Source organism: Adiantum capillus-veneris, chromosome 1 (genome assembly GCF_014529385.1).
Source record: "Adiantum capillus-veneris isolate H3 chromosome 1, ASM1452938v2, whole genome shotgun sequence".
NCBI lineage: Eukaryota > Viridiplantae > Streptophyta > Polypodiopsida > Polypodiales > Pteridaceae > Adiantum > Adiantum capillus-veneris.
In genome coordinates, this window is record NC_140931.1 from 118,659,959 (window position 1) to 118,676,369 (window position 16,411).

Genomic DNA, 16,411 nt, shown 5'->3' on the forward strand with positions numbered 1-16,411 from the left:
TATATATAACCTTCCCCATATATATACGGTATGAGCATGAGATAATAGGGGGCCACTCCCTATTGTATACCCCCCCTCTCGTGCACTCACATGGTACAATACGAAAATACACAGTGAATTCTCCGAGGCCACAAATAGCCTAAATTTAGTACATTTTGGGAGCAATTTGATGGCACCTCCAAAGCATTGTGATAAGGTTTTGCAGAGGAGGTGAAGTTTTAAAGCCCAAAGGTTAGTTTTATTTTTACCTAATTTTATCTTAATTTAGTAGGTCTTAAATTAGCAAGTAGGATTAGCCCAAGTCAACTTCATAAAGCCTCCAAGGTTTGAACAAAGGTCTTGCACCCAAGATAAATAATCAAAGGGATAAGTTTATGGTTTTTAATAAGTAAAAGGGAAAAGCTAAAGCTTAAGGTTAGATGAGCCCTCCTTATTTATAAAGTTGACTCTAGTCCTTCGTTTCTAAGCTTGGCTAGGCTACATGTCCAAAGTAACACCAACTTGCTTTATGTGAAGTTAGCAAGTGTATGTGAGTGTGTATGATGTGTACACTTGTCACGAAGAGTCCAAGGAAGGAGGGGGAAAGTTTCTCAACTATGGAATGATGTACAAGTGTCTAAGTATGAGCAATTTGAGATTTGGAGCGAGCTTCTCGAGTGAATTTTTTTCTAATATTGCTCAAGTGACCAAATATTTAAAAAAATCTCGCTCCAAAAAGAGATTTCGGAGCAAGCTTCTGGAGTGACCTATTTTTTTCTCCCCCCCCCCCCTCCCCCCCCCCCCCCCCCCCCTCCCTCTCTCTCTCTCTCTCTCTCTCTCTCTCTCCCCCCCCTCCCTCTATCTCCTCTCTCTCACTCCCCTTTTGTCTCCTGCTATCTCTCCCTATCTCTATTTTTCTCCCACTCCTTCAATCTCTCTCTCTCTCTCTCTCTCTATCTCCCAATCCTTCTCTCTCTTGCTCTCGCTCCCTCTCTCTCTCTCTCTCTCTCTCTCTCTCTCTCTCTCTCTCTCTCTCTCTCTCTCTCTCTCTCTCTCTCTCTCTCTCTGAGCTAGGCCTAGCCTTCCCCTTCCACAGTCCCCCCCCCTCGGGTGAGGGGCAACCCTGGTGGGGGGGGGGGGGGTTAAGGTTTAGTTCTTCCCTTCCGTACTCGAGTCCTCAACCCAACACCCTGTGACAATATTGCAGACCTCATACAACAAGCTCTCATGACTCTCTCTCTACTCGAGTCTTGCAGATCCCATACAGCAAGCTCTTGCGACTCTTGCTCTGCCCTGCTCTACTCAAGTCCTAAACCCAGGGCTGTGACAACATTTCAGATCCAATATAGCCGGCTTCAAACCCTCTGTAGTAGGCTTCAATAGCCAGCAGTCCATGTCTTTCTCAACAGACCTCGAGCCCGTCGCCTTGTACACTAACAACCGTTTACCCGCCGTGGTTTCTTTTTTTGTGCTAGGTAATTTGACCTGCTGGAGCTTTGTTCCGCAGGCACCAGTTCTTGCGCACTTTTGCGACGATGACTACTCCTAGCACACCGGCTTCATGTGCATGCAAGAGTTTTCTTGCTGTGTCAGTCGTCCCCAAGAAGGAATCCCTTGTTTTCCAAGAAGTCAGAATCTCGGCTCTTGAGGCCCAAATCCAAGAGCTTATTGGGGACAATGTATCCCTCAGGCACAACACTTACATAAGCTTGAGGTCACAAAGGAAGTAGAGAGCCAAGCTCTCCTTATGTAAGCATGAGAGGTTGAAGCCTCCATTACGGAGTCCGTCTCACGATGGATCAAAAGGAAGTCCGAGAAGTCACAGATGGCATCACACAGAAGATCAACACCTAGTTAAAGGCCTCCCTCCAAGAACGCAAGCTACGAGAATCCCTCGGCCTTAAAGTGAGGATCAGAGGGCTCCCATCACCATGTTGTACCACCAAGGACACTCTCAAAGGAGCAATCATGAAGCTCAATGACATCCTTCGACCTATCACTATTGAGTGCAACACAATCTCTTGGCTCAAAGACACAAATAGACGCTTGCCACCTGGGCAATGCACACGTACCTTCAAGGACAAAGAGGAGCGGTTGAGGCTTTTACGCCAATCTCCCCTCCTCAAGGGAATGAAGTTCTGGATCACTGAAGAGTTAACTATGAACCAACTCAAACTCAAAGCAAGCAAGCTCAAAAACATGCACGATGCCCGTAAACAAGGAAAATGGGTAGTTTATCAAATTGGGAGAGCTCTTATTCAGGTTTTTCAAGCTCCTAAAAAGACCCCGTTGCTACTGGTAAAAGATATGCCTTAGGTTTTTCCCCTCATTTTGTCATTTTGTCCCCCTTCTTTCCATTTTATGGATACTCGGCCCATGTGCCCCTTTGTATGATCCCCTTAAAAGCTAGTACTCCCAGGTCGAATCTTTACACCAACCAATTAAGTTGTATAGTCATATGATGGAGCTACCTTTGTAATGTTTTTATTTCGTCCCATAGGTCATATTTGACCTCCGAGGATGATAATCAATCCCTCTTTCTCTCTCTCTCTCTCCCTTTTTATATACCTCCCTCTCCCACTCTTCTTCTTCTTCTTCTTCTTCTTCTCTCTCTCTCTCTCTCTCTCTCTCTCTCTCTCTCTCTCTCTCTCCCCCCCCAGTCCCTCTCTCTCTACCTCCCTTTCTCTCCCTCTATCTTTATCTTGACCTCTCCTTGTCTCGCTTCCCGTTTCTTCCCGCCCCCACCTCTCTCTCTCTCTCTCTCTCTCTCTCTCTCTCTCTCTCTCTCTCTCTCTCTCTCTATCTCTGGGATTTATATGGAGCAGGTCCCCCCTCCAAAAGGCTTTGTATTATAGGTTTCCCCCATCAAGGGAGACATTTTACAATAAAATTCTTTGTGTTCCTTCAATAACTACCTAGTACAATGAAGATGGAAGCTTGAAGCACTAAGCAAACACTTATAAAACACAACATCAATTCCCTCACGGTCTCAGACCCAAGACCTCACACACCTTCGAAGATGGTGAGAGCTAGCGGGGTATGAGAGTAGATTGAGAGGAAGGAGTAGTCTTACGAGAAAGAAGTTTATCTCCTCACATAATCGCTCATAAAAGCTTAGCATAGCTTAGTAATTAGCATGGTAGAGGATTTGAGCATGCATTGAAGCTTGGCTCTTGGTTGGATTTGCATCACAAAGCCAAGAGTTGTTGTAGGCCTCCCTTTTCACAAGCTTGGAGTAGGTGATGAGCTTTCCATTAAAGCTTGAGAAGGAGAGAGAGAGTCTTCTTGCTCCACACATGAGATTGTGTGTGTGTGTGTGTGTGTGTGTGATAATTCCTTCACAAATCAGCCCCCTCTCTCATCTTGGTCGACCCCTCTTGCTAATTGCTCCTGCTGGCTCCCATTGGACATTTCCAAGCTTAGCCAATAGAAATTAAGAGGCATTACTGACAACCTTGTGACATTTGTGTCCCCCTTCCCCCTTTTGTGAGAGATTTAGGTAATTAAATAATGCAAGTAAACTCTCATTGAACCCCTTTTTCTTCTGGCCAATAGGAATCACGCAAGCCATTGGACTGCTGAATGCTCATTGGACCTCTTGGGAAATTGTCCAATAGTCTTCTAGAGAGCTTAATTCTTATTGGTTCTTTTATCAAGTGTTTTTAAATGAATTAAACTAGATTTACTCTAGCCTAATTTTCATTGGTCCACCTCTAGGGCCATACAATAGGATTTGAGTACACCTTGGGGGCAACTGGGTTAGGGAGCTGACATGTGTCCACTATGCCCTTTGTGTAAAGGGGCTTGCATGAGTGTGTGTGTGTGTTTTTCTCTCATCCCCTACTAAAAGGGCTCGCCCCTTCCTATGTTGGAGCTTCCAAAGAGTTTTTGGCACACTCACAAATCATCCAATTCCACTAAGCTTGACCATTTGGACTTACCTTTGAATTTTGGAACCTTAGCATTTTGGAAGTCTTAATGGGTTGATCCTAAGTTCTTTGGAGCCCATTGTTGCACATTGCTCTTTTGCAGATGCCCCTGCCTTTGGATCCCTATTTTCTCGCCTTTGGATCCCTACTGTGCCGGTCTGCGAGCTTAACCGATATTCTAGCTTTTTCTCCCCTAGTACTTCCCCATATTAAATGATCGGTTTAACATGAGAAAATCATTTAGAAGAACTAGATATTAGTTATTATGACATTAACTAAATTCGCAAATGTTGCAAATTTAACACATACAAATTTCTATGTTTAATTCTAGTCACCAAGAAATTTTGTTCCGCATGATAGTTGCAAAAATGTGAAGCATATAAGTAGTTGCCATGGATTTTTGCATGCACCTGCTCGTTTTGTGGGGTGAGCACGATGCAGAGGAGGAGAAGAGGTGTGCATATGTAGAAGAGATTAGGGAATCTTTTACGCTAACTAATGAATTTAATTTCCAACTTGTCAGTATGGTCTATTAAAAGTACAGACTAGAGATGAAAAAGATGCAAAAAACGACCAAACTAAAAAAAACAGCTTAAAAAACAATCTCATATTGAACCTTCACTACATACTTGAAAAGATATTGTACAAATGAACATACGTATCAAGCCAGTGCGTTGTACATATCCTCTCTCTCTCTCTCTCTCTCTCTCTCTCTCTCTCTCGTGTAGGTGTGTGTTGGATACAACTTGTGTGGGTTTGAGTAGGCAAGGCTCTAGAATTGCTACTTGCATAGAAATGAGAAGGGCATAGACACATGTTTGATCCAATGGTGTTGCGGGTAGGCACAAGTTGCATGACGTTGCAGTTGGTGAGGGGCTTAGATATGCAAGGAGGGCATCCGGAGGCAATTTCGATGCAAGGTGGTGAGGTGGTGGATGGGTGCGTGGAGGCTATTTGGAATCATTAGGCCTCTTCAAATTCTCTTGTTATGGGTATTTAATAACTATGTTTGTAGGCACTACTTGCTAACATCATTGTCTACAGTGGCTAACAATGTTGTAGGAAATACTAATCGTGTGGTAGGAAAACAGTTGTTCTTGGACGATGATGGAAGTAGTGCCTACTAAACGTATTGACCATAACAACATATTGTCCAAGCTAGCAACAAGTGCTCAACAAGAACCTTTCATGCCTTGCGCACTACCTTACATGTACATACATGTTTTAAATGGGATGTACGTTTGGGGGGAGCACGTGGGCCGTTCGATGCACGTTTGAAAATTCAGGAACCTTTATAAATTTGATGCTTGTAAATTGAGGTAATCTTGCACCACACTAATGAAGCCACGTCCATTTCCTAGCAAGCCACATGCTCTAACCACTATGCCTGCATGCAATTATTGAAATAAATGGTAATTGGATGTCTTATCTACTAACATAATATGGCGGAGTACATAGCCCTTTACACGTGTCTCTCTCTATGAGATGAAGGCTAAACGCCAAGTGAGATGAAGGGGAGCGGAAGAGAGAGAGAGAGAGAGAGGCCGCCGAAGGCAGCCGACAATACTCGTATTGTAAATGCGGGCCACCATCTATGGGCACCAAGATTTTTGCCTCCACCCTTGATCCCAATTGAGCACGTCCATGTGAGATAGTGTTGAAGCTTTCGTGAATTGAGAACACAAAAAATGAACATCTTTTGCCTCTTATTTGGAGTGAGTATACCTTGTGTATGCGTATACGAGAGAGACAGACAGGTCATACCTTGTGTGTGTGTGTGTGAGAGAGAGAGAGAGAGAGACGTAAGGACAATCCCAAGGACGTCAAAGATCTAGACGAGTTTTGAGCTCAAGACCTGATGATCAAGAGAGAGTGATTGTGCGAGTGTCAAAAGAACCCCTGTTGTGCCAACGTCAACTATGACCAGCCCTATACAGATGGATATACATGTATACTCTCTCTCTCTCTCTCTCTCTCTCTCTCTCTCCACAGATGTACACTCTCTCTCTCTCTCTCTTTCTCGGCTTTCTCTCTCTCTACATATTCAAAGTTCAATTGGAAGAAAGAAGAGGTTGAGGACACCTTGTACTCTACCAGACTTGGGCCTGCGCAGAAGGTGCCTGGAGCTCGGAGGGGCAGGCTCCTCAAGCGGAGCACTCCATAGCGTACAAAGGTTTCGAGAGAGGAGGATGCGTGCGGTGGCAACAAGGGTGTCAAATCGGGAGCTCTTCAACAGGAAGCATGCATGGCGGGGAGAAAAGATGTCGATGGTGAGGCAGAGGGAGGGACCTGGGGGTTGCAGAAGCAGCAATGAGCGGTCCAGCCAAAGGGTCACCTTCTCGTTCCAAGCTGGGTTGCGACCGCCACAAACAGTCTCTGTCCGTGCGAATGCAGCAGCTTCTTGCGAAGCACCCGCGTCGGCGCCTCCTTGTCCGCTGCCCCCTCCTGTGCCTGCACGCCCAGACCACGTCGACTCCGGCTTGTCGATGTAGGCTACTGCGTAGGTGCTCATCCTTCGCAGAAACCCTATCTTCTTCAAATCTTCTGCGCCGAAGATACAGACTTGCAACGGCACCAGCTGCTGCTGCTGCTTCTTCCCCATTCTCTTCCCACGATACTCACATTCCTTGCCCTCCTACGTAAATGGAAGGTGTCTAGATGAGTCCCCACGGGGAGGCGGGGTGGGTGCACGTCGAAGGTGTCTAGATGAGTCCCCACACCTTTTGGGGTGTGAGTGAGTGAGTGAGTGAGTGAGAGAGAGAGGGAGGGAGGGAGCGGGAAAGGGCACGGATGGATGCGGAGCGAGCGGTGGGATCAACGGGCTGGAGAGAAGCGCGTGGATCTTGGGGTGAATGGAAGGTGCAAAAAAATAGGTGCTCGTCGCAGGCAGCTAGACTCGAACTCTCGTCACCAACGTGAGCGTCCAATGCATTAACCGCTACGCCCACGACGTGTTCGTTGACATGTGGGCAAACCATGAAATGATAAATAAACTTAAACACGTTCCCTGCTTGTCCAAGTTTACTTTTTCGTGTTCTAGTTTACTCTGGCTCATCTTATGGTTGCGCACGTCTCGATCTCCGTGTCCTAATTTCGCTGTCGTAGATCCCATCGCTTGGGCTTCATTAAATTGCCCGTGCCCTTTAGTGCTGGGGGAGGGGGGAGGAGAGGGAGTGTGCACGTCGAAAGTTCGACCTCCAAATTTATCAGCTTCTGCACAATTGAAAAATGCATAAATGTCTTTCTATAGAACAAGATCCGATTGGTCACATCCTTCCAACAACGTCTTTAGTCAAGTGTGGCTCTGTGAAGGGGCTTAACATAGTGCTAATGTGTAAAGGACAATCTACATTACACCTTCCCCGTGACAATCGAACCCAAGTGGTACAAGCTATGTGGTGTTGACTAAAGGAAAAAAGGGCTTCCTTCGTTGAATGTGTTCAATTGTGAAGGATTGATTGCTCTCTTGTTGCAACAAGTGTGTGTTTTCATGGAGCTTTTGCACTATGTTGTATGGGCCAATCTAGCGACGCATGAAGGACTCGCTTAGGTCTTTGCGCATGATCGGATAATAAAGGTTAACTCTACTACCTTCCTCCTAATGTGGAGAAATCCTACCTTCATGGTGTGCCTTTTTTCCGATTTTCTTATGCTAAATCCTTATTGACCCCTCTGCTGAAGTCTTTTAAGCATGACATTGTACGGTGAATAATAGAATATTATCCCAATTCTATTGTAGGGAATCCACATAGCCAACAAATATATGATTGATTATTTAACTAAGTCTCTTCGTAAGGCCAATGGTATGAGGGTGGTATGGCGAAGCATGCACCCATTGACGAATGCCTCAAACTAGAGCTATTTTCTTATATACCTAGGGCTTAAAAATTGGCCAACGGCCGACGACTTTCTTTAGGCCTTCATACATGATAAGACATTACAACTCAAAAATCTATAGCTCTAGGATAATGTACATGGCTCTTGGAAAAAGTAAAGTATACTAAATAAAAAATGTGGCTTTGAACTCTATGTTCTACTAGGAGGGTGTTCGCAAGCTATAATGGCCAAACACTCCCCCCTTCCTAGAGGATGCATGTCCTCGTGCAGAAGATCTATCGATAGTTTTCGAAGGGTGGCTTCTCAAGGGACTTTAGTACTTTGTTGAACTTTGCTTCCCTTGCCATTATGTCTGCTTTGAAGGAGAGATCTTGAAGAGGATTGTTGAGCAAGGTACTTTGGTAGGCCGCATGCCTTGCTTGTAGCTCCTTTGTCAATGAATTGGGTATGTTGGAGTCCATTTCAAAGAACCCTATCAACAACGCCTCTTTGAAGGTCTTTACGTAGTTTGATGGCAAGAACATGATGTGGGCATACATGCCCATACTGACATTTTTGGACAGAGCCTCTTACTGATGCCATTGATGCCTCCAAGAAAAAATTCTCCTGAGTGCTCTGCTTTGTCAATGTTATCAAAAGATACTATAGAAGTGATAATCATTTTTTCTATTTTGCATGTCATTTGGTATATGAGATTTGGAACATCTCTCAATATTGCTATTGTAGCCCGGAGGGTGCGTAGCATGTATGCTTCTGTGGGCTTGGTGTTCTATTTAGGATTGGCAAGGACTAGATAGTTCAACACCATCTTCCTCCTGCTTCTCCACACTTTGTAGTTGCTCTAGGATTGTCTTCTAGGAATAGGATAGTAAGTCGGCTCGATCCTTGGATGTTGTGGTGCATGCCTATATATGGTTTCATCCTGAGGCCACTTTTCAAACCATCTCTTTCTCCATAGGGGCTGGATCTCAAGGATGAGTAAGATTTGTTCTTTGGTTACTGCTACTCCATAATCTCCATGGGCATTGGGTTCTAAGGAAAGAAGAAGTTTCTTCTTCCATAGGACAACTTCATGCTTCATTAATGGTAGGGCTAGCATGTCGTGGCCAAATTTTTTGATATGCTCATCTGGTTGAATCATCCATAAGATCGCAACTTCTAAGACGTTAGAGCTCATACTCCATATACTCTTTAGCTACACCATCTTAGCATCTTTGCTATCCATTGCTTTAGCTCATCTCGAGCATCTACTTCTGGTCTATCCTCATCTAGATCCTAAATACCCCCCACTGTTGATGTACTAGTGGGTAGATTTGTTAGTGGTATTTTCTCAACTCTTTCAAACTCTATGTTTATGGTTTGGACTATTGGCACATGTTCAGGTACTTGAGAGGTGCCGCCCAAATCCATAGCTTTTGCATTTCTAGCGAGCATTCCAGTCATCAACAATTTCCTTTGCAATTTCTCTTATTCCATCTCTACTCTAAGTGCTTTGACTTATTTTGAATTTGGAGTAAGATGAAGAGAAGTTGATGTCATTGTGCCCGCATCTTGATTGGCAAGGAGAGTGGAGAGAGTATACTTGACATCATCATATGAGTCATGAAGTTTTGAGTACTTCTGCTCCTTTTCCAGACTCTCTTCCATTTTGTCGTGCTGCACTTGAAAATGACTACTTGTGTCAATTTCCCTTTAAAGGCTTTATAGTTATCTTTAGTTTTGACTATTTTCATGATCATCTTTTCATACGCTGGTTGCAATGGAGGGATATTTCTTGTCATTATATCTTTCTATTTTTGTGATGAATCAATATTTCCTTTAGAATGTGGAGGGGACCGTGGTATGTCGGCCGCTTCTCCTTGTGCCACATCATGTTCTTCAGTATGTCGCATTTTCACATCGTATGGATCAAGTGTCTCTCTTTCATGTCCTTTGGTTTGTGTCTGTAAACTTTTTTGCTATGATATAATTCATTATAAAACATCAAAGATACTTGTAGGAGATTGAGAGAGAGGTCGTGTTGAATCATGTCCTTCTTCATTTACAGTGGTAGACGGTGGTGAAGATAGTTTGGGAGATGTGGTCTCTATAGGTTTCTCTAAAACACTTGTAATGGTAGCAATATCTTGTGCAGACTCTTCACGAGGTGTAGCTGGACTGTGAGGAGAATCCAAGATTGAATCAAGCTCTGGAGTCCTTTGTCTTTTGGACTCTACCTCTCTTTGTTCAACTTTACGCTTCAGTTTTTGATGGATTCTTTATCTCTATGCATCAACCAACTTGAGGTCGTCTTTTGAAGTCTGTCTTCTTTCTTCCTTAAGCTTTTGCAATCTAGCATCTAATCTTGAGTCGTCTGAATATGAGGAGGACAAAACTTTCTGAGTCTTGACAGCTTTCCTTTGCTCTTTAACCCTCTTGGCTAATCTTTCTACTTTGAGTCTCTGAGCCTCCTCCATGGATATTTTGACCTGTGTTCTTGGGATGTGCTCTTCTTGTTGTGGTCTTTTTGTGATTAGTATCAAGTAGATTGTGGTGGCCGACATGTAAGTGAAGTGCTTGGCATATTAGATCACTTGTAATCTTCACTTGCACTATAGCTCCGTATTTATATGTAAGGGTTACCTCACCGTTGTATTGGATGGTAAACATCAACTTGTGTGCTCTCTGAAAATCTGTGCTCCATGATGGTGGCAACCCAAAAAGATGTCTAGTTGCAGACATCTAGAACCATCAAGTACTTCAGGCTTCTAGTGTAGACTCCACAATACCTTAGGGAATATGGTAGCTTTCACTTTTGTTCCATTTACAACTTGGAATTTTCCAATGAATATGGTTGCTGGTATTTGCTCTAGGTCTTCATCTTTGATGTGTGCTTTCTTGTTTGATGAAATATCTACCACCTTGTAATAACGAATAGCTCCCCACTCCTTTGGCATACCTCTTTGAGACGTCCTACTAATAGAATACATCACTTTTAATGCCAAGAGTTTGTTCGCAAACTTGTCAAAAAGTCCGTTCTAGCACAAAATTGACCATAAACTCAAAATGGAACATAACTCGAGCAAATGTGCAAATTTGACCAAACTTCACTAGTGTGTCTAAGATGACTACATGCACTAGGAAAAATTTGCTGAACTTAATTCTAGGTTAGGAGTACATGGATCACAATCCATGTTTGGAAGCCAAAGTGAGATTTCTAAATACCATCATATTCAACATGGTTAGTAGATACTATGGTAGCAATTTTTTTGGGTTTGGACCTTTGGTTTGCAAATCAAGTCATTTTTTACATTTTTTTGTTGACTTTGACAATTTGGGGATTTTCACAAGGATTTTAGTTTCCAGATGACTGCAAACTTTGAGTTTGGACTATAAATAGCATGTGGGTCAAGATGGCTAGGTACTGGTTTGAGAATCTCGGAGGGGTACATGGATCACGATCTATGTTTGGTCACAAAATGAGCTAAGATTTGGGGAATGTGTCCTAATAGCCAATCTTAGCACACTGATAAAATCTTTTCAAATTCAGATCAAAATTCACTAAGTCGGTACAAATTGCCAGTTTATGGCCATATTTTCTTGACTTTGATAAAACAGTAATTTTTGGAGCCCTCTTTGTGGAAATCCTGTGGATAGTAGGTGTTAGTTTTCCCTAATATGATGCCTTAATGATGAAGGATACTTCTACATGATATATACGATGAGAGATCCAGTTACCTTGACAAGGGAGAGAGATATGCGTCCTAAAGAGAGAGCCGTAGAGAGAACTCCAACTAGAGCTCCTAGTAAACGTTATGAGGCTACTAGAGACATCCTAGCAAGAGAGCAAGGAGTAGTGAGAATGGTGGAAGAAATAGGACGTATGCAATTATCTCACGTAGTTAAATGTATTTCTTAAAAGTATAATGGATCAAGAGATCCATATGCTCATGTCTCACTCTTCAAACAAGTTTTGAGAGGTGAACATATTACAGATTTCCACACATAGTATGAGGGATTTGGGCTAACATTGGAGGGATTAGCCTTGATGTTGTTCTAGCCTTTGAAGAGAGATGATTTCTAAATATACAGAAACTTTTATGTGAATTTTTTGATAAATTCTCTAAAATGGAAATTACGAATAATGTCGTGTTCTTAATCTATGCTTTTAGGCAAAAAGAGAATGAGAAAGTAAAGGAGGCTTTGCTTTGCTTCAAGCAGTACATAGAGAGGTGTCCTGTGAGAGAGTTACCACAAGATGAGAGACTATTAGTTCTTTTTATAGAGGGATTGAGAAATGAAACTTGTAAGAAGGACCTTCATCTGAAAGCATGCACGACGTGTGAGCAAGTCACTAAAGAGACTTTATATCTAGTTGACAATTGTAAGGCGTATGGATAGGTGACTGAAGATGCAGAAAATGTGACTAGTAGTGTCTTTTCTACGACGAGCGAATCCACGACGAAGTGGAATGCTCAAACTCCTAACATGCCAAAAATTGATCAAATGGCTAAAGAAGTGGTAAGGAGAATGAACCAAAACTTCCTCCCTCAGGAGGGGGGTTCACTTAATATTTATGTGACTATAACGTGAGTGCAGTAGAAATGGTTATTAACTGTCATTTTTTCTCACATTTGCACATACAAAGGGTACCATAAAACGGAATTGGATTTTTTTTTTACAGATTGAATAGGAAAAGAGTGCATTTTATTCGTAAAAAATTCACAGATAATGAGTTAAGAATATAGTCCTTGAACGCACGCAATACAAAATTTATACATAGCGATCCCCTTGAGCTTATCCCAAATGTATGACAACAACTAATGAGAAAATGTGACACGTGTGGACGGGATCATCCCACCCCGTGGTGTAACACTCAGCACCGGTGACATGATGTGAAGAAGTTTAGACACAACCTTCTTGCAAACAATTTTGTATTCTTTGTGGATCATCAAACACTATTGTACTTGGTGAAAAAACCATGAAATACAGGATGTACTGTTAAATAGTTCATTAAATTTCTTGAGTTTGATTTCATAGTTGTAGAAAAAAAAGGAATGACTCATCAGAAGACTGACCATTTGTCAAGATGGACTCATGGTGAATCACACATTGGAGTTGATTATGACTTTCTTGATTCATATCTTTTTAACATTGAGATGGTACCAAGGTGGAGTGAACATGTTATACCTTTGCTCCCCATTGAATCATTACAAACTTAAAGGTAGCCATTCATCATTGAGGAAACCAAAACACTTAAGCTATTAGCTAGAATGCTATATAAGCAGGGAAATGATGGCATATTAAGGCTATGTATAGAGCCAAACAAGAGACATGTGTATTTGAGCCAGGCTCATGTACAAAACAAGGGGATTCACAATGGAAATACACAATGGGAATACACATATATATCAGAGATTGTGGAGACTAGGTATATACTGGCCTAAAATGCAAAAAAGTATTCATGAATATATTTGTTCATGTAACATTTGTGCAACCAATGCACCTATAAAACATGTGACATTGTTCAGAATCACTATAGCACCTAAATGGAGTTTATATATTGTGGATTATCTAAAGATGTAAACCTTGCCAGAAGGGTTGAGCAAAGCAAGGATTATATCCATTCAAATGGAAGCAGAGAATTATGCGTGGATTGAAAACCACCTCTACAAGAGAGAAAAGAACAATCAACTAGATGTGTACCAGAGAGAGCAAATATATTCCTTTTCTAGAGCAAAATCATGCTAGAGCAAACTCATGCTTGGATTGAAAATCACCTCTACAAGAGAGAAAAGGACGATCAACTAGATGTGTACCACATAGAGCGAATATATTCCTATTCTAGAGAAAACTCATGCTAGACAAGTAGGAGTGCATTTTTTTGCCAACAAAATTGCAAAAGAAATTCTTGTTGCAGAAATTTGGTGGCCTACCTTGTTCATGGATGCCGAAGCTTACGTGAAAAGATGTGATGAATGCCAAAGAAAAAAGGGACCTATGTGAAGAGATGAGATATCTCTATGACGAATGATCAGGGACCAATGATTACGGCAAGAGCATTTACCAAACGGGGCATAGATTCTGTAGTATTTATAACACCTCGAACATTTACAAGATATGGGCCATCAATTAAAATAGTTAGCGATAGAGGGACTCATTTTATAAATGAAAAGAGAAAATTTTTGCTAGATGAATTCATGATAGTTCATCACAAATTAGCACCCTATCACCCTCAAGATAATGTATAGGCTAAGAGCACTTTTTTTTTTTCTATGCATGGTGCTCACAAAGATAGTAAGTGGATCAAGATCAAATTGGGACAAAAAGCTACATTCAGCTTTATGGGCATACATAGTAGCTTACAAAACATCAATTCGAACAATGCCTTTTAGCATGGTGTTTGGTCGTAATGCCATATTGCCCATAGATTTCTTGATTCCAATGCTTAGAGTAGCCAAAGACTTAGATTGGACAAGTTATGAGCTTAGGCCAAATCAATTTGCCAATCACTATTCATGGCCATCAATGACCACATCAATTTTGTGTCATGGTAGATACAGATATCAACATAGGAGTCATCCTAGCTGTTCCTTGGATGTGTACAATGTACATACAAAGTTGCTCCGGATTGGCAAGAGGATGCGTTAATGTACATACTTGACAACACCTCTTTTGTTACTCCACTAGTAAAAGGTGATAAAAAATGGAAAGTACAATCCATTGTTTTGCACATCCACATCAAGTGATGATACCTATGCATGTACGATATTTCAATGAATAATCAACAAGACAGGTTTGCATAAAGAAATCAATAATGTCCAACAAAATGAAGCAAATATGGATACCCAAGCCCACATCTCAAAAAGTGGTAACTAGAATGAGCTAATAGAGTACTCCTACAACATCTCAACAACCTGAAAGCAATTATTACTTGGCGGTGGCAACCGAAACCACATTCAAAAGTCCACAGAAAACCCAACCAAGTATTAATGGATTCCATAGAAAACACAAATCCAACCCCAAGGAGTGCAAACAAGCTGGCAATGGAAATCAAAACTACTGACTCAACACCCAGCTTAGCTGTCTCTTACCAACCACAAAAACCAAGTACAAGTGAGTACCTAAGCCACCAACGACAAATGAAATCAAGACACATGTACTTCAAAAACCCACAATCAAAGACAGAGCGCAACATCTTCATGTACTTTTGTTCCAAAAACGTAGTATATATGATGCCTCAACAACGAACGCCACTGAAAAAATAGTTCAGTACCCATATCTTTCATAATATAGTGTTACCCCATACATTTCTTCCATTGGCATGATGGGGCCACATTACACAAGCTTGCATAGACATAGTGTAATCGCCCATGCACGTTGCACAGCCTTTTGTCCGGGACGACTTAGAATGAAAAGGGAGAAGTAGCAGCCTATGGCTACTACAAGATGGTAAAAATCTATGTGTATAGTGTATAAAGTGTATTTTGCTATTAAATTTTATTTTTTATTTGATTTTTATTTCTTATCAGGCATATTAATGAGCCATACTGATGAAATTTTACCAATCATGATGCTTAAAGTGAGAGTATGTTTATATGAGTGCGAGGAACGATTTTGGATAATGTTTTGCCAAATAATAATAAATTTTAGTAATTTTCTTTAATTTTTAATTAATAATGATAAAAAAATAATAAAATTTTCCAAGAGAGCTAAAATTGAGTTTTGAAAGCAAACATCAAATTAGCAAAGCAAGAGCTTCAAGCATAACAAGTTTTGAAAGATTTGGTGCATATCAATGATTTGGCTAACTTACGATCAGTCAAATTTGCAAGGACAAACAACGACAGGATATCCAAATCATGAGCCATTTGAGCCGCAAGTGATATGACGTTAGCAATCAAGGAAAAGAAAATGTTAAAAGTATGCTTGGGGTTCTAGGTAAGTCGGATACTTATACCCAAGGTAGGTCAATTCAAGCCTCATTTGTCATTGAGAGAGAGAGAGAGAGAGAGAGAGAGAGAGAGAGAGAGAGAGAGAGAGAGAGAGAGAGAGAGAGAGAGAGAGAGAGAGAGAGAGAGAGAGAGAGAGAGAGCTAGAGCTTTCTACAACCTAGAGAGTGCGCCGTGTTTTTGTTTGCTACGTGCCACTAGGGCCACCAATCTACACCAGATTTGACAGCTATTGTCTATGTACCTTACCTGACATCACCATATGGTTTGCACAACACAAAAAACACCAAAATGACCACACCAAGCCAAATCGAATTAGATTTTCTACAAGATGTTTAGTAATAGTAGAAGGATAAAAAAAATGATCCAAACTACAAAAGAATAGGGGAAAATAGTCAACAAGATGTGTAATTCAAGACCATGTAATCTGGATCACGATCCATGTCTCCCTGCACCCAAACTTCAAAAGCTCTCTACAAGAGAATCCCCATGATCGTGCAACTGCTCTGTAGTAAAAAAAAAAGGAAAAGGTGTGTAAACATGGATCGCAATCCATGCCCCCAATTTCTCAAAATTTGGTTAGACCTTGCAAGTAGCTAGAGCATAGCTTGGAAGTCTTCTCCTAAAACTTGGTTGAATTTGGGCATAGCTCAGAGTCCAAATGGTCATTTTGATCTAGAGTAGGAAAATTTGGTGCAAAACTCTAAAAGTTGATGCCCAATAACTGCATATTCC

General features: G+C 41.6%; 1 protein-coding gene across 1 annotated transcript; it reads left to right on the forward strand.

Annotated features, from left to right (window-relative positions):
• Positions 1–5,811: 5,811 nt before the first annotated feature.
• Positions 5,812–6,500, forward strand: LOC147465421 (uncharacterized). Its single transcript, XM_086511652.1, has one exon. The coding sequence runs from the start codon at positions 5,828–5,830 to the stop codon at positions 6,398–6,400; it is 573 nt and encodes a 190-aa protein (XP_086367778.1). The 5' UTR covers positions 5,812–5,827; the 3' UTR covers positions 6,401–6,500.
• The last annotated feature ends 9,911 nt before the right edge of the window (positions 6,501–16,411 follow it).

Coding starts and splice junctions, on each gene's coding strand:
- LOC147465421 (XM_086511652.1), top strand. CDS start 5,828: ATGACCAGCCCTATACAGATGGATATACATGTATACTCTCTCTCTCTC.